The sequence below is a fragment of the Nannobrachium achirus genome, assembly GCF_963921795.1.
Source record: "Nannobrachium achirus genome assembly, chromosome: 6".
NCBI lineage: Eukaryota > Metazoa > Chordata > Actinopteri > Myctophiformes > Myctophidae > Nannobrachium > Nannobrachium achirus.
In genome coordinates, this window is record NC_137815.1 from 59,035,340 (window position 1) to 59,057,859 (window position 22,520).

At 42.6% G+C, this 22,520-nt stretch overlaps 1 protein-coding gene across 1 annotated transcript in view; it reads right to left on the reverse strand.

Moving 5' to 3' along the window:
* Positions 1-16,638: 16,638 nt before the first annotated feature.
* nfasca (neurofascin homolog (chicken) a) overlaps positions 16,639-22,520 on the reverse strand; it is a gene marked incomplete at its 3' end in the record, with an annotated part of 110,100 nt that continues 104,218 nt past the window's right edge. Inside the window, exon 29 of the mRNA XM_080727384.1 lies at positions 16,639-16,867. Within this exon, the coding sequence (XP_080583510.1) occupies positions 16,639-16,867 (229 nt within the window). The remainder of the gene's footprint in view (positions 16,868-22,520) is intronic.

The window sequence follows — 22,520 nt, forward strand, 5'->3', positions numbered from 1 at the left end:
CAACTTAGGGTTTCTTTTTTTATCCACAACTGCAGGAACTCAACCTCAATTCCTTGCTTTTATTTTTTAAGTTGATACAGATGCCATATGTGTGCGTGATTTACAGCCGAGTCTGGGACAACAGTGGCATAAAATAAATACTGGAGCAAAGGTCCTCCAAGGCATTCTGAAAAAGCCAACACTCAGTAACAAATGACTGGGAATGAAATGCTGCTAGCATACTCGTATTGTGTGTGTGTGTGTGTGTGTGTGTGTGTGTGTGTGTGTGTGTGTGTGTGTGTGTGTGTGTGTGTGTGTGTGTGTGTGTGTGTGTGTGTGTGTGTGTGCGTGTGCGTGTGCAGTTTAATCACTCAAAGAATTGCCTACATACTGTATTTGCTTGGAATCATTCATCACGCTGTGGTCTTTGGCAGAATGATTGAAATGTCAAATATTTATTTAGCATATATGGGGGGGAAAGAGGCTATTCTCTGAAAGTTTGGAGATTTATACTTAAAGAGTATGCTGCTGATGTTGGTGACTGAATATTACAAATAAACAATCTTACAGTTTACCTGTGGCAGGATTGAATCCTGCATCACATTCAAAAATACTGTTTCCGTGTTAAAATTGATATAGTTATAGTTTTGAAATCTCATGGCATCAGGTATACCTGCATATCCAACTGTAACCACCATCCAAATGCATGTGATTATTTGAAATATGAGTCTGTGGGGTGCCAACAATAATTATGGCTTGACTGTTAAGAGCTCATTGGCAGAAATACCTTCAAATGCAAATAAAAAATAAACTCTGCTTAATAAGGCGATAAGCTTTTAGCACAATGGCTGAATGTAGCTGTGGACATCACCACTTTAACTCTACATTATTTGCATTTTGAAGGTCAAGTAGCCCAGAATAAACTGAAATTAGTCACTTTACTGCAGTCCAAGGAGTGGGTTGCTGATAGATATGCCTAATCAGTGAGGTAAGTACTGCACTGTTCCCACAGAGATTTAAATAGTTGTGTAATGTTCCTTAAAAAGCAAACAATTACTCACTATAATAGCCCACTAGTAGTTTCAGATTTCAAAATCTACATCATATACTGTAACTAACAATGTAGATTTTGAAATCTGAAATTAAAGGTAGGGTATATTAAGTGATAGGCTATTCTTTCTTACACTAAGTGTTAAATAACTATATATTCTGATAGTAATAACTGCTACAGTATTATAGAGTGTTCGTTCAGTAACATGGGTCTCATGTCTCTCCAGTGTTTTAATGAAATACATTTTCAGGACAGAATATAGAGTGTTTGTTCAGTAACAGGGGTCTCCCTGTCTCTCCAGCGTTTTAATAAAATACATTTTCAGGCCATGCAGAATACCAATTTTATCCAATGAGAGAACTCATGCAGGACACAGGATAAACAAGTGAAATTGGAAGTGACAACCCAAATAATGAGCAGACAAAATTGGAATATAAAATTAAATTCACAATGCTCACTGACACGAACATTGCTGAACTATGAATGAATTACACTTTTTTATGCTTGGAGCACAATTTTGTGTATGATATTATTGTTGTTTTGTTTTTTTGTCACATTTATCGTTTGATTATTTTGTGGATGTTGTTTTTATGTTCTACCAATAGTGTTTTTATTGTATTATTTCCTTGAGAACCCACTCGAACACGAGATGGTAGCCTACATCTCAAGGATGTATTGCCAATAAAGAATGTCAATAATAAAGACAGCCAAAGAAACACAGACATTATTCCTCACCATAATAGCACATCCCCAGCACTCCAAACCAAACCCAAAGCGCATGCACGTGAATGATTAATAAAGATCACTTTGAGGGTCCCCTCCAATTAATAAAACATGTACTTATTTTAACCCCCCATCGCTCTCCTCTCTTGTCACCCCTTTCACCTCCCCTCTGCTATGTTCCATACCCACCTCCCTCCCTCCATTTCTGACAGCCCGCTACAAGGCTATTCCCAGCAGGGACCGTCTTGTTTGGGCTGGGTGTCTGCTTGGTGTAGCGGTTGCGGCGTTAGCCATGCGGCACAATGTCAGGGGAGGGGGGCGGAGGGTTTAAGAATAGGGGGAAAGAGAGGTAGGAGGGGGGATGTGTCATGTCTGTCTGTCTGTCATATGAGCTAATGGGTATCCACTGGCATCTGGCTACTGTGTACGCGTTCAACTCATTAAGGAGTCACTGGGTCACCCTCCTGAGATGGAGGAAAGGTGGGGGGTCTTATAGGAGGAATGGAAGAAAATGAGTGAGAGAAAGAAAGAGAAAGTATACAGGGGAGGTGTTAAACAATTATGTCAAATTATCCCCATTTTCTTTTACGGCGTGAAATTGTTTTCTATTGATTTCTTTGTTGCCTGTGTGAATATGTTGTTCCCTGAGATATAATGATTTGTTGTTGATGTTAGGGATGTCCTAGGTTGGCCTCGCCAAGTCAGTCATTATGAACCTGCTTGGACTGCACTGGAGAGAGACAGAGAAGGAGGAGAGACTAAAGGCTAAGTTACCCGTCATGCAATGACGTATAAATTACGCTTCTAAAGGGGTCATGAAAATATATTTTTTCATGTTTCCTGACCTCAATTACACCCAAAATAAATGAACATTCAACATTCAGTGTTTTTTCTATAATCTGTAGTTTTGGGAATAATTAGGCTCAAAAAAGTTGGTTCATTTGCCTCTGGAGTCTGGACGTACGCATCATCATCCAGGGGAGGATTGTAGGTGAGAGTAAACGCAACAACTGAACTGGTAAATGGTGCATTGGAACGATACAAACACAGTGGAAAGTAACATCAAAGGTGATACACCCTCCCCTACAACCACATCCTCTCCTGGATGATGATGCGTACGTCCAGAGACGAATGAACTTTCTGAGCCTAATTATTCAAAAAAAACTACAGATTACAGAAAAACTACTGAATGTTGAATGTTCAGTTTTGTGGGGGTGTAGAGGTCAGGAAACATGAAAAAAGACACAAAAGAATCTATGTATTTTTTGATGTCATGACCCCTTTAATATGACGGATGCAGAGACACACTGAAAAAAATCAGTGGACCAAATTGAAACAATTAAATAAAAGACACCAGATTGTTTATTGAGGTTTATCCCTTCATTAATTTTAAATAAATTAATAAGTCGAACCACACTTTGGGTCAGACCAATTAGCAGCAACACGTCAAATGAGTGGCAACGTCAACCTGACTTTTTCCAGTGCAGACTGCAGAGTGAGGCAGATGGAGAGCAGGGAAAGGCGAGGGAAAGAGAAGACGGGCAGAGAGAGGGAGCAGATGGACAATAGGCATGAAAAGACTGGAAGGCACAAAATTAGCAAGATGAATTTGAATGTCAGGCTGACATGCAAAAAGGAAAAGATGAGGGAGAACCTCAACAACAATGGCTACAGCCAGGGGCGTCACAAGGGGGGGAAAGTGGGACTGAGTTACAAGGTGGAGGGGCCTTAATTATGTTATACTTTAGCAATTGAAAAATAGCAGATCTACAAGCTCACAGCACGGCACCGAGTGCCGCGCTGCAAGCTTGTATATCTGCTATTTTTGAAAAGTCGTGAAAATGTGTGCAAATCTTTGAATATACATATTTTTTAAGCGAACATTTGTAACTCAAATTCTGATTCTGGGGGGTCCCTGGAACAAAATATTTTGAGATGGGGGTCCATGGCCAAATACATATCATTTTGGGGGTCCTTCACATGAAAAGATTTGAGCACCACTGACGTAAAAACATAGTTTTTTCAAAAAAAAAAACTTAGAAGGATTGAAATATTCAAAGACTTTTCAAAAATAGCAGATCTACAAGCTCGCAGTGCGGCACTTGGTGCCGCGCTGTGAGCTTGTATATCTGCTCTTTGTCAATAGTTAAAGCACAAAAATGCCCACAGTGAATCCTTGTACCCATTAAGGGCCCAGGATTTGGTGCGACACCCCAGGCTACAGCATCCTAGGCAACGGGAAAAAGAGGGATGAGAAGCAAGAGGAGGGCTGATGTAAGGGGGAGTGGATGATGGATGAGGGAGAGAGCGGTAACACGTTAGCAGAAAATGAACTGTTCAGATTGCTGATGATACATGGCGTTTCAGCAATAGCAGTGCACACGGGTTAAAGTGCAAAAAAGACGGGTCACCCTCACACCACATGCTGTGTGCAATGATGACAGAGGAGACAAAGTATTACTGTATGTTTGAAATGCACACATAGTTGATACAGAGCATAGCAGTAAGACTCCCTAATCGGGAGATAAGCGACCGCCAGGTCGGCAACCTCATGGTGGCGCTAGAAGAGGGGCTTGTGAGAAATCAGGGTCGGAGGTTGTGGTTCGGCAGCCAAGGAGTGTGTGTGCAAAGTTTGGCATGGATGGGGCAACGGTGCCGGAGTAGGGCCAAAGGTGTGACGTGACGTGACGTGACGTGACGTGACGTGACGTGACAGACAGACTGACTGACTGACTGACTGACTGACGGACAGCTGGTGGAGCTTCTCATAGTAACTACATACGTACTGTATAGGAGAAAATGCCCATACCCATCGGCAATACCCATCGGCAAATCTTTCCTCATCTTCTTTTCTTTTCTTTTGCTGGTATTCAATCTTCTTTATCATTCTTGTCACCTGTCATTATACGTGAAGAAAGTCACCTTCTCTCTCCCCGTCTCTAAGGGTTACCACAGACCTTTCACAGCTCTGCCAGGCAAAGTTGGCAGAGCTCCCTGAAAGTCTGGCTATGCGAGACTACCACATCTCTATTTCAGTTCAGCGATATAAAAACAGATCCATCTCCCCAGCTCTCAACTTCACCTTCAGTGGCATTTCACTCATCTATCCCTCTCCGTCTGTCTGTCCCATCTCTTGCATCCAGAACTGTGACCAAGTCACTACTATGCAAGTCATGAGCAAGTCTTAACCTTCAAGTAACGTCCCAAGTAAGTGTGTATAGGTGTAGTCAAGTACCACATTTCAGGTGTTAAATTAAATCTATCTTTGGGTGTTTTCATTGTCATTGATTTTGACGTAGTCGAAATCGTGTCTGATATTTTTGCTGCACATGTTTTGCAGACATCAGCACTTTTTTCCCATCAGAACAAATCTGTAACAATGAAGTATTTTTGGAATCAATCCAGATGCCGATCAATGTTTAGGGTTGAGCAACATCTCCAATTAGCAGAGTGTTTTGTCAATCTAGTAGCATCTCACTTGAGATGATACTTTTGGCCCGCTGGTGGTGAACCAAAGCCAGATTCTTGGGCAATGATTCACAACAAATAACTATCCAGACATTACAAGCCACACATTTAACAGTGTAAACAGGATCATTTCTGTGTGCCTACCCTGTTTCACCTCACTCTCCATTTGAGGCAAGGCGCCTTAAGTGACATGAATAATTCAGCGCAGACGGATCGAGCCTGCGGTGGCTTAGTGCCTTTTAAGCCTCTGCTAGGGCCGCTGCCATGCCACCTTCAAATAGTTTCTCCCCCATGACAAATGAACAATAATGCCATTACATGCTGCGCTGTGAGACGTTTTATTATTCAGCCTCTGACTAATGAACAACTGGCGACAAATAACACAGATTAATAGCTAAAAGGTGGACAGAGGCATTCATAACCAAGAGGGAGACACAATAGGCTATGTGTCAGTAATTTGGTTTTGTAATGCAGGATTAAGTGCAGACTCGGAGATGGGTGGACAGAGATGTAGTGGCATTGCAAACAGAGGCTTGACGTGTGTCAGCTAAAATTGACTGATCAAAAGATGGATGGATAAATGATTAGTTGTGCAGACATAGATTGACAGATTCTCTTTACAGATTACACTTACCAAAATAAGAAAATGATGAATCGTTACATCGGTCAGAAACAGCAGGCAGCTGATTACCTATAGTACATGACAGAAGACAGAAGTTAGTCAGACAGGAAGACCATGGGACGTGCAGAGAATGTTAGAGAGGCAGGGGCTGAACATTCTCCAAGCTTACAACGCGTCGCAGCGCAACGTGTTGTATACCACTCTAAACTAAGCATATAGTGAATACTGGCGATGTTGTTTACGGCATGTATTACACGGAGAGGGCAATTCTTTCAACATACCGGTAAGATGCTGCATTCAAGTTCAGGACAGTTTGGACAAGGCGATTCTTTTTAATGCTGCCTTCAGGTGTGGCATGGAAAGAGGGCATTTGCATTTCATTCACCATAGTAAAAACTGCATTCATGGTCTGGAGAGGACACCTTTTACAGAGGTAAAAGGGCAGGGGTTCAAGCCCTCTTTGATGTCTATGTGTGCACGTGCCTGAGGAAGACAAAGACGGACAAGTGGCCAGGACAGACAGAAGGGGTGGTGAAGCCAATATAGCGTTCTATAGTTCCATTTCTGACATATGGAACCAAATGGACCAATAAGGGTCCATTTGGTTCTATCTGCACACTCTTTTACTGTGCAGATTACTGACAAGAGCTAAATAAAATGCTCCTTTTGCATATTTATTCACAATAGACATAAATAAATCATGATAATGAGAGAGCATCAGGGATGTAAACATATTTTTATATTCCCACGTTGCTTTGTTCTGGTATGGCGTGGCGGAGCACAAATTTTAATTGGCTTTCATTTATCCATCGATATTCTGTCCACAGACAGGTATGCCTAGGAGGCATGATATTTCCATTTCTAACAGATGAATGTGTACTAATCTGAGGTGAATATCAAAGTTGTTTGTGAATATGGGATACGGTGCACAAGGCAGTGATGCCACCAGCATCACTCACAATGGTCGACAAAGTATTTAAGCACAGTACGTGAGTCAAACTTTATAGATACTCCTGGTCAAGTATTGTATTACTCAAATAGTGAAAAAAGTTGCTCCGTATGTAGTACTTAAGTTGGACTAAGTTAAACTGCAGTACTCTAAATACAGTGGAATCAAAAATACAATATTTGTAGTTGATATGTAGGACTACATAGAGATAGTGGCTCAGGGGTAGAGTGGCCGGTAGAGCAGACGGATGGGAACCGTGAGTGTCGATAGTGCCCTTGAGCAAGACTCTGGACCCCTAATTGCTACCGATGTGCTGGTTGGTGCCTTGCATGGTTTCCTCCGCCATCGGTGTATGAATGTGTGAGTGAATTGGTGAATGTAATGCACAATCTATGTAAAGCGCTTTGGATAAAAAATACTATACGCTAAATACTATAATGCATACAAGAATGAAAGTATATCCAAAAATACAAATTCTAAAAGTACAGTAAATGTCAGCATTTTCAGTTGCATGGCTGATGTTGTTTTTGTCATTTCTGTTATGTATGAAGGGTTCATACATAACAGAGTCTTAATATGAAATAGGCACCCGTGACCCCAGTAAAGGTAACAAAGTTCCAAAATATGACGAGTAGGGTACAGTATCCTAGGAACAAACCCAGAAAAAGTCCTACCAGGTGGGTGTCTCTCTCACCATGTACTAATTCTTGTAATACTATAATATTATACCGTAGTAATAACTAAAATAGTTTTTAATTGTTTTATTTATGTTTTAACAGATATTAAATGCCCTCATGAGCATGCATGCATGCAGCTGCCAGTCAGCATAGTTTTACTGAAGTTATACAGTAGGGTTAGGGAGGGGTTAGGGTTAGTGTTAGTGCCAACCTCTGGCACTGGCATGTGCCGGTGCCTCTGCCGGTGCCTCTGGCAGCTGCCGGTCACTGTCAGTATAACTATGTGTAGTGATGCGCAGGAGCGGGAATCGAACACCACTCTCCCACTCGCCAGTCCGACACACAAACCACTGTGCCAATAGAGCTGAGCTCGATTGGCAGGGCGTTTGCGGGTCGGTTTATTGGCTGGGGCTACAATCACCCCCTCGGTCTTTGGAAGCGCGTCCTCGCGCTTCACACTTCACACCGCGGACCACCGCACACGACGTCCCTCATGTCCCTCACGCAAGGATATCACGCTCCTCATCCTGCCGACAACGCCAGATTGTAGTGATGCGCAGGAGCGGGAATCGAACACCACTCTCCCACTCGCCAGTCCGACACACAAACCACTGTGCCAATAGAGCTGAGCTCGATTGGCAGGGCGTTTGCGGGTCGGTTTATTGGCTGGGGCTACATATGCCTAACCCTAACCGTTGACACAGCTTTGCATGCACAATAGTTTGAGTAGGCCTACACAACAAAATGTGTGTGTTTGTGAATGACATGGTGGGAAGCCTTAAAACCTAGAAAACTGTTGAGTGTAGTCACAAGTTTCTTTAACACCTGCTAGCACCATGCTAAAAAAGTAGACATCTCTCTAGTGCCTATCTGTATCTGTGAGTGGTGTTGCATAGCCACCCAGAAGCTTGGGCTGCTCGCCTGTGAGTGACTCATACAGAGTCCATTGCCTCCCTTTCCTGTCTCTATTTCTTCCGTTCTCATTATTGCAAAAACACAGGCAGACAAGTAGCACACATACAGTACACACTGTGTGGGCGTATCTTTGTGTGCACATGTCCATGCACACTCACGCACGGACGCACGCATGCACGCGCGCGCGCGCACGCACACGCACACACACACACACACACACACACACACACACACACACACACAAACACACACACAAACACACACACCCACAATCTTTTCTCACAGAAAGACACATATCCCTGTGTAAAAGCATGCCGCTACTGTATGCAAACACACACAAATTCAGTCTAACACACAAACACACACTAATATATGTCATTACAGCTCTACAGCACTCATATAGGTACTCTTTTGTCAGGGTTTTTCTGCCAGCTGTGAATAACTTGAGTTCTGCACTTGACAAAGTTTGTTTCAAAAGTCAAAGTGCCACACTGTAGGCGGTGGAAAGCACATGGATGCTGTCAGAGAAACGATATGCTCCTCACTATACGTGTCCCAGCCTGACACTCTCACATAATGTATTCTGCTTCTGTCCATCGCAAAGGTTTAGTATAAAACTCACGCCAAATAGTGTATTTCTATGTAAACACAGTTGATATAAGGACAAGAGGCCTAGAGGGTCCTTATCTTGGATATTTCATTAAGACGGACAAAGGCTATTTCAGTGAAGACCCTTAATTCCTTTTTTTGATACGCCTATCCAATTAACCCCTGCCCTCCAGCCTTTTTTGGTCAACACATAATTTCTGAGCGCAAGCGATTACCTTGAGAACCAAACTGACTTATAGTCATTCTTTTGCACCCGGAATCAAACACGAAAGTATATCACAATAACTCTTGTGATGTGCTGACAATGCTCTGCTTGTGTATGACTGAGTTGTTGTTGGGTCATGTGGTGATCAAGGTGATCGATGGACCCTCACATTGGCCGGGCAGTCTCTTCTTACCCTTGTAAATCTACACCAGCGTGTCGTCCACTTGTAGTGTCACGGCCCAAGTTTGCTTTACGGTGCATAGACACAGGCTCTTGGGACGTATCCAGGGGTGTCGCACCAAATTCTGGGCCCTGGGTACAAGGATTCACTCACATTTTGTGCTTTAACTATTGAAAAATAGCAGATATACAAGCTCACAACGAGCTTGTAGATCTGCTATTTTTGAAAAATCTTGAAAATGTGTGCAAGTCTTTGAATATTTCAAATCCTTCAGTCCTCCTGTCAGTGGTGCTCAAACTTTTTCATGTGAAGGACCCCCAAAATGATATGTATTTGGCCACGGACCCCCATCTCAAAATATTTAGTTCCAGGGACCCCCCCAGAAGCAAAATCTGAGTTACAAATGTTCGCTTAGAAAATACATATATTCAGAGATTTGCACACATTCTCACGACGGTTCAAAAAATAGCAGATCTACAAGCTTGCAGTGCGGCACTCGTGCCGCGCTGTGAGCTTGTATCTGCTATTTTTCAATATCTAAAGTATAAAATAATTAAGGCCCCTCCACCTTGGGCCCTAGTAACTCAGTCCCACTTTCCCCCCCCTTGTGACGCCCTTGGACGTATCCATCTCAACAGGCCAGGTTTACCCTTCATGATAAATCAAGTGTCTCCACAGGATTCCTACAGTATGGCTACGGGCCGTTTGTCTTTTTATAGACATGTCTGAGAGGATGAGGTAAGTGGTTTGGGTTGGAACCAATTGGCTGTGTGGAGAGAAAGCCACAGCATGGTTTTCATCCCCCTATGGTATGTCCATTCAATTCAATGACAAAGGAGCTTCTGCGCCCATTCATTTCCAATATGGTCCTTGGCGAGGGACACGAACACATGCAAGGCAAGAGCATTGCAAAATGACTCGGTCGTGACATAAATAACGTTTTTGTAACAGAGTCAAGAGAGCACAGGGAGTGTTTTTGGCAGTCACCTTGTCTCCTAATCTGATGACTTAAATTAGTTTCTGTCCTTCAGATCTCAGCCGAGATGAGAAGTAGGGGACCACTTGGGAAGATTAAATCAGTGGTCACACCGGTCGTGTGTGAGTGTGTGTGTGTGTGTGTGTGTGCGTGTGCGTGTGCGTGTGCGTGTGTGTGTGTGTGTGTGTGTGTGTGTGTGTGTGTGTGTGTGTGCGTGCGTGTGCGTGTGTGTGTGTGTGTGTGTGTGTTTGTGTACAAGTGCATCATGTGTGCACGTCGTGGTCCCAGGACAGGTACCTGATATAATATAGAGCCTGGCACTGGTTAGACATTGACCGGTGAACATCTGTCTGTGTTTATGCTAACACCCCCCCTGTGGAGATGCCAGCACATCTGTGACTGGGGGTGGGGTGGGGTGGAGTGGGGGGGGGGACCGCTTGGCTGCCTGAGACACGTTTATGGTGCCGCAACACGGTGGCAGCAGCAGCAGCCATGCAGACATCATGTAGATGACACTGTCAGCACTAGAGGGGCAACAGAGGAACAACTGGACTAATGGCATTGATCACTTAACCACCAATTAGCTGAATGTGAATATATATATATTGCTCCATAAGGATTAAATGACAGAAGTGGGTGGTGGAAATGCAAAGAGCAGCCATGGGCCCTGGTAAATGAGCATCCAGGAGAAAATAACAAGTCTCACATTTAACTATGACATTTACTGAATAGCATTAGGAATGGATATGCCAGCTCATTACTGAGCACAGAGATTTAAAACACATACAGATTCATGTAGATCTCCTAGTGCCAATTGATCCAGATCAATTTGTCTCCGCGACCTTCGGTATGTATTGTACGTGACAGTAGCCCCAGCCCTCCATACAGACACAGATATAATAATTACACAATGCTACCATTGGAACAATGAGGCCCGAAATGCCTCGGTGCAATTTTCTCTGCCTGTCAACGGATTGGGTTGCTAATGGCTTTTACTCGCTGACGTATGAGATGGCGGAGATGGAGAGCCAGGGAGTGGGGCTGTGTTTAGAGTGGCGAGACATTAATTTTTACTAGCCTTGCGGGGGTCAAGGCAGAATGGACCGGGCCATCTTCAATAAAACATGTCACCACCGCCACACTATCTCTCTCTGCTGCTTTCTCCCACACTGGCTTGGTTAAACAGTGCACAGCCAAGATGACATTCATAGGTTATGCACGGATTAATCTTTGATCCTTTATTTTTTTGCATGTCTTCCATGTAAAGGGAGAGCAACAAATATGTTAGTTTAATGGGAATGGTGTAATCCACTCCACCCAGAAGGCTGTGGATAAATCAATAGTCTAGAGTTATGGTATGGTTTCTTTGTGGGCTGAAACATGATTATAACATGAATAGTCTGGTATCTGATCGTATAAAAGCTTTTATACGGAATACCTTTACAGTAAATCAAACTTTTATGACTTACATTCACTGCTTACATTTAGGGGTCAAATGAGACACACTGTGAGTTTTTGGAATTGCAATGTGAAGCATGACCAACACCGCCACCAGACTGATTAAATGTCCTTTATCAAAATGTGCAGGATAAAGGAACAGCACAGTAATTGTATGCAGCTTTACAGAAAAATCTAAACCAGAGGTATTCAACAGGGGGTCCGGGACCCCTAGGGGGTCCTCAGAGTTACAACAGGGTGTCCTCCAAATCTTTGTCTCCTTTTTTATATTAACCACTTGAACCATTTTCTCAGAACTTTGGCCAAAAATAGCCGATCTACAAGCTCACAACGCCTCGCTCTGCGAGGTGTTGTGAGCTTGTAGATCGGCTATTTTCGGCAAAGAGGTTCGGTGTAAAGAGCAGACTAAGTACAGAGTGAAAGGTCAAGTTTTATTAAGTATGGACGGTTCAAGTGGTTAAATATCTGAAAACACAAATTGACATGAATCCAAAATACACTGATGATTGTGCCGTCAAACGATGAAACTTGTGGTATCTATGGGTTGTGGGGGTCCCTGCTTCATCTCTCTCTCGACTAAGGGGTCCTTGGCCTGAAAACGTTAAAGACCCCTGATCTAAACCATATTTCCCATCTATAATAAAGAACACTTACTCAGTAGTTAAATGGGAAAGACAATGAATGACGACATAAAAGCTGGTTTGATACAGAGACAAAGAAAGACAAGTCGTCGGGAGGTAGAGAAAAAGAGATAGCTTTACTATAAAGAAGGCGTCTCTAGCAGAAGTTGCAACATCTCATCATACACGCATACACGGTGAATATATTAATATGCCATTTTTCTGTTGATTAGATGTACCTTACAAAAGCTGTTATTTTGCGTGTAGAAGCAAGACTTGATGAGCTGCTCTGATACACAGTCAAAAGAAGATGCTAAAATGAGAATTCATAAAATAGCCAAACAGCATGTGACCAATGGTTTAAAAAACTGTTATGTGCACACTAGTAAATCCTAGTTGTTGATTTTTTTTTTGCAGCATGTTAAATGAACGCAAACATAAAGTTGTATAAATAGACATTTTTCTTAATTTTCTTTTCCTTTCCCCCATGATTTGCTTTCGGGGAACAGAGGTCGAAGTCAAGATGATGTAGACGGTAAAAAAAAAAAAAGGAAAACAATGTTTATGGCCGGGTTCTGTGCGCACATCAAATCACTGCATACAGACACAAGAAAAATACATAAGAAAGCACTGTGTATCAGCAAATATGCATAATTCTCTTTTCATAGTTAAATCGTCAGTTCACTAATTTCCCCACTGGGATCCGTTTGGGGAAAGGAGGAGGAAGGCCATGAGTGGGGGAAAGGGGCTGCAGGTGTTCAGACCAGAACTGGAAGAAAGCGCTCGAGTCCGAGGACAAAGTTCGGACCTAAAGTTTCAGATCCACAGCAAGAACATTCATCAATCCATTGTTTTTTTGTTGTTGTTTTTGGGTTGCACGAGGTTCATGAGGGAACTGTCTCTCTGTGAGCACTTTTCTTAAATGTGTTTGAGGACAGAGGAAGGGCAGGTGCTGTCTCTCTGCTGCAGCTCCTCTGCTGCAGCTCCTCTGCTGCAGCTCCTCTGCTGCAGCTCCTCAGCACGGGTCACGTGTTGGTGGAAAGAAACGTCTCTGTCCATGGTGCTGAAACCACAACCCCTTATAGGTCACGGTGAGTCAACAGAAGACAACATCATAACAGAAGAAGAAACGACTGATTAAAACTCAGAAGGTATTGCTTTGAGGTGCATTGCAGAGAGAGAGAGAGACTTGGGTCTGCACTCTTTGCAGGAAACCATTCGTGTTAGGGAGTTCGTGACAGGCATGTAGGAATGAGTGTATACCAGCCGCCTGTCACCAGGAAGCGGAACAGCAGGAATGTGATATGGGATCATGGGAGTCTTGTTTGACTTCAGAGAGGCAGCAATGCCAAGTAACAACAGCGGAAGAGGAGAATCTGTTCTCTGACACCTTAGCGAATGCGAGTATTATTATTATCATCTTTTTTTCTAATGCCTTTAACAGGTGTTTGCAGAATGCTACAACTGTATATTTTTGGAGCACTTACGTCTTATTTACATCATAGATAATCTAATGTATACCTCTTTCACAACATATATTCCAAACCGTGGTCAAACAAGTGACTGACAGACTTGCCACAACTGCACAATATTTTACAGACAATGTCAAAGCAAAGGGCAACATGGAGTGAGAGATGAATCGTGTTACTTTTTCAGAGTGCAAATGTTATTCAAAGCTATTATTACAAGGGTGCAACACACACACACCTAGGACATTTGCTTGGTGGTTACAGATTTAAGAATCTTTTCTCTCTACTCTGATTTTTCTTTTCTTTCGGAAATCAACCTTTTAAATATGTACAAACGTAAGCCAGTCGTCAGGCCCCACAACATGATGTATGCCAAATAAATAAGCAATAATATTAAATTTCTGTGATGTGTAAAAGTTATATTACATACATTTTGAATACCAACATGGAATAACATTAATACAACATGAATACTAAAAGAGCAGCACGATTGACACATAAGCATGACTGTTTTAATGTATGATGACAGCCTGTCAGTGTACAGCAGAAAAGCCAACTGGATATATTAATTTCTTTAATGGGTGATGGACAATAATGTTTCTGAAGTCTGTCATAAAGATTTGATGTACAGATGAGAGTGTTTGTTGAACGCATTTCATAACTTACAGTAAAAGTGTCTGATACTTATTTTGGCTATGTCTGTGTGAAACAAAACAAGTTGGCCAAAAATGTATATGGAACAATTAATAAATTAAGGACTAATATATTAGTACTATCTACATAATGTAATAAATAGATATATAAAATAAATATCTGAAATACCTCCATCCACTATTGTCAACGGTTAAGTTCGATTTGATTTAACATGGGAGATTCTTATAGTGCAGTTGAGCAACATCTACGCATGAGTGCCAAAGTGGTGTGATGAAATCGACATGCACTCATTGGACAGTTACCACAAAATGAAAACAGGAATAAAGCAAAAGAAAGAGAAAATGATTCCGTGCCAGTCCATCAGTCAGCTAACAAAATGACTGAATTACAACGATGACAGTAGAAATATATGGTAGTACTTTCATTCCTAGAATTCTTTCTTTCTTATCTTTTTTTTTTTTTACTTTTTAGTTTTTTCTTTCCTCCTCTGTGATTACTAAATAGATGGCTGATTAGTTTTAATTCAGAGGTGGCTGTGATTGCAAATTATATTTAGGCGCCTTATACAGTATATATTCATGCTGCAAAAAATAGATTCTACCTGACCCTAATGCTGCCTTTTTCTTCTGTGATAATTCACAACTTGAACCCTTCATTTTAGAAATAAAAAGGTGAGGGAAAGTGGTGCCGATCAAGCTAGAAAGATCACAGCCTGCTGGCCTGCATGCTAACCAGGAAGTAGCATCCACAGAGTGACAACGTGTGATGAAGATGGGTAGGGAGAAAACACTGGCTTTTGGTCTTCCAGTGTTTGTCAAGCAAAACTAGCCCACTCTCCATTGCGTCTCCTCTATTCTTTGCACTAAGACACTACCGTGCTTTGAAACAACAAGTTTTGTACTGTTATTATAACGTCACCGGTTAAAGACAGTTGAATTTGGTGCTAAATACTAGCTCTGGCAGAGACAACTTCACTAGTCGTTGCCATTTTGTATATCTGCACATCTTACACAACAGTTACAGAGTGACAGAAATGAAACAATACTCCACTTCAAAAACTGGGTCGAGAATTTAGCATATTCTCTTAATTAACCTGTGACAGTGAAGATTGACAAAGAACCCAACAGCTTTAGTTTTTGCTCACAACATTAAACTGGAAATCGGTATGGAGAAGGTGGTGGTGCTAGTGCATAGTTTTGCAGGGCACAAGCATCTGTGCCAGGACAGTTTACAGCATTTAGCAATATGCATTGACTCATCTACCAGCTGTGGAGAACAAAAAAAACAAAGATCTCTCATTGCGGAAATATCAATATGATAAACATATCTGCCGGCATCCTGCTGAGTTGGTGTGTTTCAAAGCTGATATGTTACAGGACGGGGATGGGTCTCTGCATCCACTTAACTGGGATGCGCATTTTGCGACACAGAGGTGTGTGTGTGTGTGTGTGTGTGTGTGTGTGTGTGTTTGTGTGTTTGTGTGTGTGTGTGGGGTGCAGGTGCGTAATTGGGAGCGAGAAGCGGAGAGAAGTGGAGAATGTTCGGAGCGGGAACAAACGGAAATAATCTAGAGACATGAAAGAGTGCTTATACTGTATATTCCCCAGAGCTGCCCGGAAAGGCTCACTTAAAGTCTGTGTGGGTGGGGCGGGCAGAGCATTGAGAAAAACTAGCAGTGTTCAGTATCTCCAAATTTCACCTCAACCAGACGATCTTTCAGAGCCACAAACAAACAAACAAACTAAAATAAATGACTGGCTTGTGGTCTACTTCCACTCTCAATCCTTTCGCTTCGTCCTGTAGGAACCATCGCTCCTTTCCTCCTTAGTCATGGCCCACAACAGTCTTTAGACAGGCCTTGGTGTGATTCTCGCGTGTATAACTGTGTGTTATATGTGTCATATATCATCATATTCATATGTATGTGTATCTGTGCGTGTGTGTGTGTGTGTGTGTGTGTGTGTGTGTGTGTGTGTGTGTGTGTGTGTGTGTGTGTGTGTGTGTGTGTGTGTGTGTGTGTGTGTGTGTGTGTGTGTTTTGCTCCTATCCGGTAGAGGGAGCCACCTCAGTGGTGCTAGCAGGCTACGCCAGGGAGTAGATGGCGTTGACAGGCGAGGTGGCCTCGGAGCTCTCATTGCCTTCCGTCTCGTCTTTGTCCTTCTTGACGGTGTACTGGCCGATGAAGGAGCCGTCCTCGTTGAACTGCCCGTCACCGCCCTCGCCGTAGTCGACGAGGCTGTCGTCGCTCTCCTTCACGTTGCCGTCCATCGATGTATGACTGCCCTGCAGTGGCTTGTTGTCTTCGTCGCTGCTGCAAAGGCAGGTTACCAGGGCAGGGGGGGAGGAATGAAAGGTCACAAGAGTTAGACAGGCATTGTGATGTCATCGCACAATGTTAGAAGCGTTAGTGTGTCCATACTGCCCCCTACCCCCTCCCAGGAAGTGAAGGGTGTCCAGACCTCCCCTACCCCACCCCCCAGAAGTGAATGACACTGCACGTTAGGCTGTTAAGAAGAAAAAGTGTTGATCCGTGTTTTTCATTCCCTTGCCTAAAACAACCGGCAGGGTTACCTTGGCATGTCCAAACAGACAGAACAAGTTCCATTTCCTGTCTGCCTAAATAACAGCAGCACAAGCGGCTGCAAAATTGCACAGAAGCTCTTGGAGAACGTGGTAAGACCTACGTTTATTACGTGGGACATATACTTCCCTTCAACCGATGCTTAGACCATTGCATTCTCAAACAACATGCTTACTTTGGGGCCATATTCTGATATGAGACGTTTGCAGGATAACTCCCACTTTCACACAAACGCCGTCAACGCATTAGAATTGAAGGAGTCGTGCGAAAGCTCAAGTCGACAAATCTGCTTGATCTCATTTCGGAGCATGGCATGCGTCTCTTACCTCTCTAGAGGGGAGAGAACTTCATGCATAGGAAAACAGAGCTATCGACCGGCATTAGCTTTCTAGTGTCACAACAAGCCAGTAGCACAACAGCAAGGGCATTTCAAGAGCAAAGAGAAATATGCAAAGTGGCACTCCGACAGGTATTCTTCATGGTATATTTCTCCTCAATGTTGGTGACTGTGCAACACATGTTCCATTATGTGCAAAGGTTATCGCACAGCTCTCCCCTATGGGAAATCAAAATCTACACTGTAGTCGAACAGCAATGTAGCACCATCTGAGATTTCATGCTCCATGCTGAGACATTTGCACAACAAACACAGCGTCTAGGAAGAATACAAATGTACAATTGCGGATGTGGAGCCATCAAACTCTCTCAACAGTTCACCCAAATTTATATAAATCCCTGACAAAACTTCAGATTCGGTCATTTTCTAAAGACACTCAGAGGAATTATATGAGATTAGAAAGATATAACCCTGTACCGAGTACAGACAGAGACAGAAAAGTATTATAGTCGAGAGGTGAAGTCAAGAGATGATTGTACACTTAATGACTGAATGGATTTTAATCGATTAATATACTGTACTGTAGGCAAGTGAGATTGGCTGGTGCAAAGGGATCACTGCCACACATGTATTTGTAAGAACTTGTGCAAAAATGAGAGGTAGTAGTTACTGTAGATTAGAATTGCTGTATGGTCTGGCCCATGGTACTGTATGCCTCTATAGCCCTTAAATGTACTAGGATGTACTGTGCAAGAAAGGGACCAGTATAGCAGCTGGCAAATGTGAAACCACAGGTCCACAGTTTGATATCCTTGAAGTATGGCAGCAGTAAATCAAAAGGACATCTATGCACCACTGTGCCGCTGTAATGCTTTAAGATTAGATCTCTTACAGCTAATTAAATAAATCTAGCTGAGCGTCACAGCCATTTTGAAAAAATAACTGCCTTGGTGTCGCATTTGCCAAGCTTTCATTTGTTGACCATATCACACCAGCAATGTTAGTGAGTCAGAGGGTTTTGAAAGAAGGGCTTTCAGTTCTGCCACTTCAAAATGTCTTCAAAATGAGAGAGGCTAGAATCTGGATTCAATTATCTGATTAGGTGTTCCCCTTTTTTCTTTTTTCTTTTTTTGAGTGGAGAAGCAAAGGTGGAGAAAGAAACTCAGATGACCTCTCCTACATAAAAACACACAGAATCCCACAAGTAATTTTCTGAGGGCACCTCACAGCCACTACATCGACATAACTTTACAGAAAGTAAATTGAGCAAATTTCAACCACTTATTGTGTTGAAGTGTTCCACCTCAGCTTCAACTTGATTCATATTTTTATGTGGAAAATAAGATGAGCCTACTGATGAAGTTGTATGTATATACATGGCTAAGAATTGGGTGAAATTCATGACCCCATCGTTCATGTTTTTACAAATGAACATGGCCGTAAGTATATGATAATCGATTAAAAGATGTTGCAAGTGAACAATTGAAAATGTGCAAGGATTCAGGTGCCGGTGAGGGAGAACTTTCTCCCTTCATACCTTTCTGTATGAGACCTTTGTACCAATGGGAAAGAAAATAAGACACAAAACAGCAAAGAAGACAGACATAAGGTGCAGTAGATATAACAGAAAGACAGACATGAGGAAGAGATGGAGAACCACAGACACAGTAGATCTTAGGGAACACGGGCAAGGTGGTGTTGCCATACTGTATGTTACAATGTAGCCTTTCATTTTTTAGCAAGGTTTGATACATTTAAAAACATTTAAAATCAAATACATACTGTACTGTACATAACATCAAAGAAAATCATGTGACATACTGTAACCCTCAGAACATCAGTCTACAGTAGACATAAACCTACAGTACTGGTTTTTAAGCATACTGTGCATAGCAGCATAGCATGCGTTCAGGGGCGCCTATGAGGGGGTTTAACAGCTGAGCTCACAAATAAAAGAGAATTTAATTTTAAAAAGTAAATAATAATGGCCTTTCACATGCAGACCAAACGCAAAACCAAAACAACAATCCTTTCGTCTGTAGAGTCAGTGATGTTGAACTACTCCTCTACACTAATAGAAACCGCAGATGGTACAAACAGGTACAGGTGTACCCTCAGAGACAAGAATCTCGACCGCTCATATTACTCTAGTTATGCGTTTAGTTGAAACGTGTTCTGGCTCCGTGCTTCACAGCATACAAGCTCATCACAGCTAATTTAGTGAAACATGAGTCCCAGCGTGCTGTCCTCCAAATGCTCTCAGGTTGTTCCTCCTCTAAATCAGTTCCTTGAGGGTGTCAGATTGAGCCAAACATAGCACATCCACCTTCCTCCTTCCCCCCAACTACAACCCAAATTGATTTCCCCATCATCTTTCACCTCCTACACCTGGTGGCGGATGCCTTTTAAATGTCAGCCGGCACAGGGGGGGGAAAAAAACAAAGCAATTAACCTCAGGCAGGGTGAAAAACATGTTAGTGCTTTGGCTGGAACAAAGAGGTGCGACACCTCCAGCGCTGTTCGCTCGGGCTGCTTTTCAGGATCACTAAGTCCCCTTCGTCCTACCGGAGCACTTGATCCGTGAAAGAAAGTCTCGACGTCTTTATGCAGACGGATGCCTCTTTGGTCATTTATGAGCAAAAAAAGTTTGAAGCAAGGTCTCGTTCCGTTATCGACTGATCCGTACGATGCACATGGGTGGGTCAAATGCATGGGCCAGCACCTTCAGATTCTATTAAAATCAATGGAGCTCATAAAGTCCTGTTCCATTATTGGAGTCTATATAATGGTGCTTCATGACACATGGAATGGAATGGAAATAAGCTGTTTGAGTGAGTGTGTGTGAGTGTGTGTGTGTGTGTGTGTGTGTGTGTGTGTGTGCATGCGTGCGTGCGTGCGTGCGTGCGTGCGTGCATGTATGCGTACGTGCGCGCTTGTGTGCGTGTGTGTTTGTTTAACTGTGTGAGGCTGTGTAGACATGGTCTGTTCACCCAGAGACTAAAACCAAGGCTGTGATTTGATAATGCACCTTATGTATGATATAATGGCCTGCAGTAGGTTGTTGCTTAATTACGTGATCTTCCATACACTAGTAGGTATCCAGTATGAATAGAAGGAATGGCTCATTAATAGATGCCGGATATTCATTTTAATCTTCATCCTGACGTAATCTCTATGTTTAGGCTATTGGCTTAGCCTAAAGCTTTAGTGTTAAACATTTAGTTAAAGTCTACATATTGAAATAAAACAAAGGACAGACAAATTATATTACAAAAGAACTGTCTTAAGATAAATGGGTTTGCCAATTATTATGAGCTAAAACAGACAGTACTCCATTTATTTGGCTGTTTGACACCCTCAAGGAAGGACCCTACATACACAGTATACATGTACTGTACTGTACCTCTATCACTGAAGCTACTGTACTGTACATGGTACCCCAAGTAACCTACTGTACTTCTATCATTCAAGCTTCATCCTACCCAAAGGAACCTACCTCTATCACTGAAGCACTATCCTACCCCAATAAACCAACCACTATTTCTGAAGCTATTGTATATCCTATCCCAGCTTAGGAACCTACTCCTGCCACTGAAACTATATCCCCCGAGGAACCAATCCCTATCACTGAAGCTATTGTATTTCTCTAACTGAGGCTATACTCTACACACCCCTTGCAATACTGTACACAATTAGAAAAATAAGCTAGCTATAGTGACCTGTACTTTCTTACAGAAAGCCTCGATCATCATGTGTTCCAACTGCCTTAATAGTGCCTACAAGAGCAGAGATTTGTTAATCCATTTTCAGTATGATGAACATTTGAAAGTCCAAGAATTAATAAGATGAACACAATATTCCTTTTACATAATATAATTATACGCTCGGAACACTCAATGTTAAAAAAAAACACAATATTCAACCCAGAATGACAAAATGTCGGCAGACATGTTTGTCCCATGAGAACAAACAAATAGTTCTATTCTAAGATGGCTGACCATCTTTAGACCATCTCAAAGTTGTTATTTAACTTATTTGTCAACCGGTCCTTACTGAGATGTCTCCTTTGAGTCCAGAGATCAATAGTAAGGTCATACCTCTAACCAGTCTCACGCAACCCAAGTATTTTTTATGCTTGCATGCGAAATATTAAATGTATATAAAATGTAAAGTATTACAAAACTAGTAATACTAGGAAGACTATGCAAGTGTTATTGCTGACCTATGGCGTATAATTGTATGCCATCATGTCAAGACTATGCAAGTGTTATTGCTGACCTATGGCGTATAATTGTATGCCATCATGTCAGCAACAATAACATTGTACAATGAACAATTGTACACAATTATAGAACAAAGTGGCAACAAAATATCTGCATAATGAAGGTTTGACAGCAGAGAGTACGGTTTTGCTCCAGGCCTGCACACAGCCACTCCCCAGTTAGTAGCTTGTTACCCCCTCCCGCCCCCGAGCATCCCCAGTGTCAGGGGAAGCATCTGCCCCCAACTTCCCCTCCCAGGCATGCGCAGGCCGAGAGAGAGAGAGAGAGAGAGGATGCTGTTTCAAAACCAAAGTACCTGTTCGCGTTCTCGTTCTCGTTCTCGTTCTCATTCCTGTCAGGGACAGACGACCCATTTCAGCGTGAGGGAAAGAGAGGGAGAGAGGCGGAAGGAAGAGAGACAGAGAGAGAGAGAGAGAGAGAGAGAGAGAGAGAGAGCAAGAGAGAGAGAGAGAGAGGTAGAGGTAGAGGTAGAGGTAGTAGAGGTAGAGGAAAGGAAAGCAAGGAGAGATCCTCCAAAGGAATTATCACACACACACACACACACACACAAACCCTCCACACATACAGCATACATGCAGGCTCTCCCTCTCCTTCTCTCAAACAAACAAACAAACACACACACACACACACACACACACACACACACACACACACACACACGCACACGCACACGCACACGTGCGTGCAAACACGCAGTCCATAATTGAGTGGACCTAAGGGATTAGTGCCGGGGAAGGGGGCTGGGTCAGAATCAAAAAGTGGG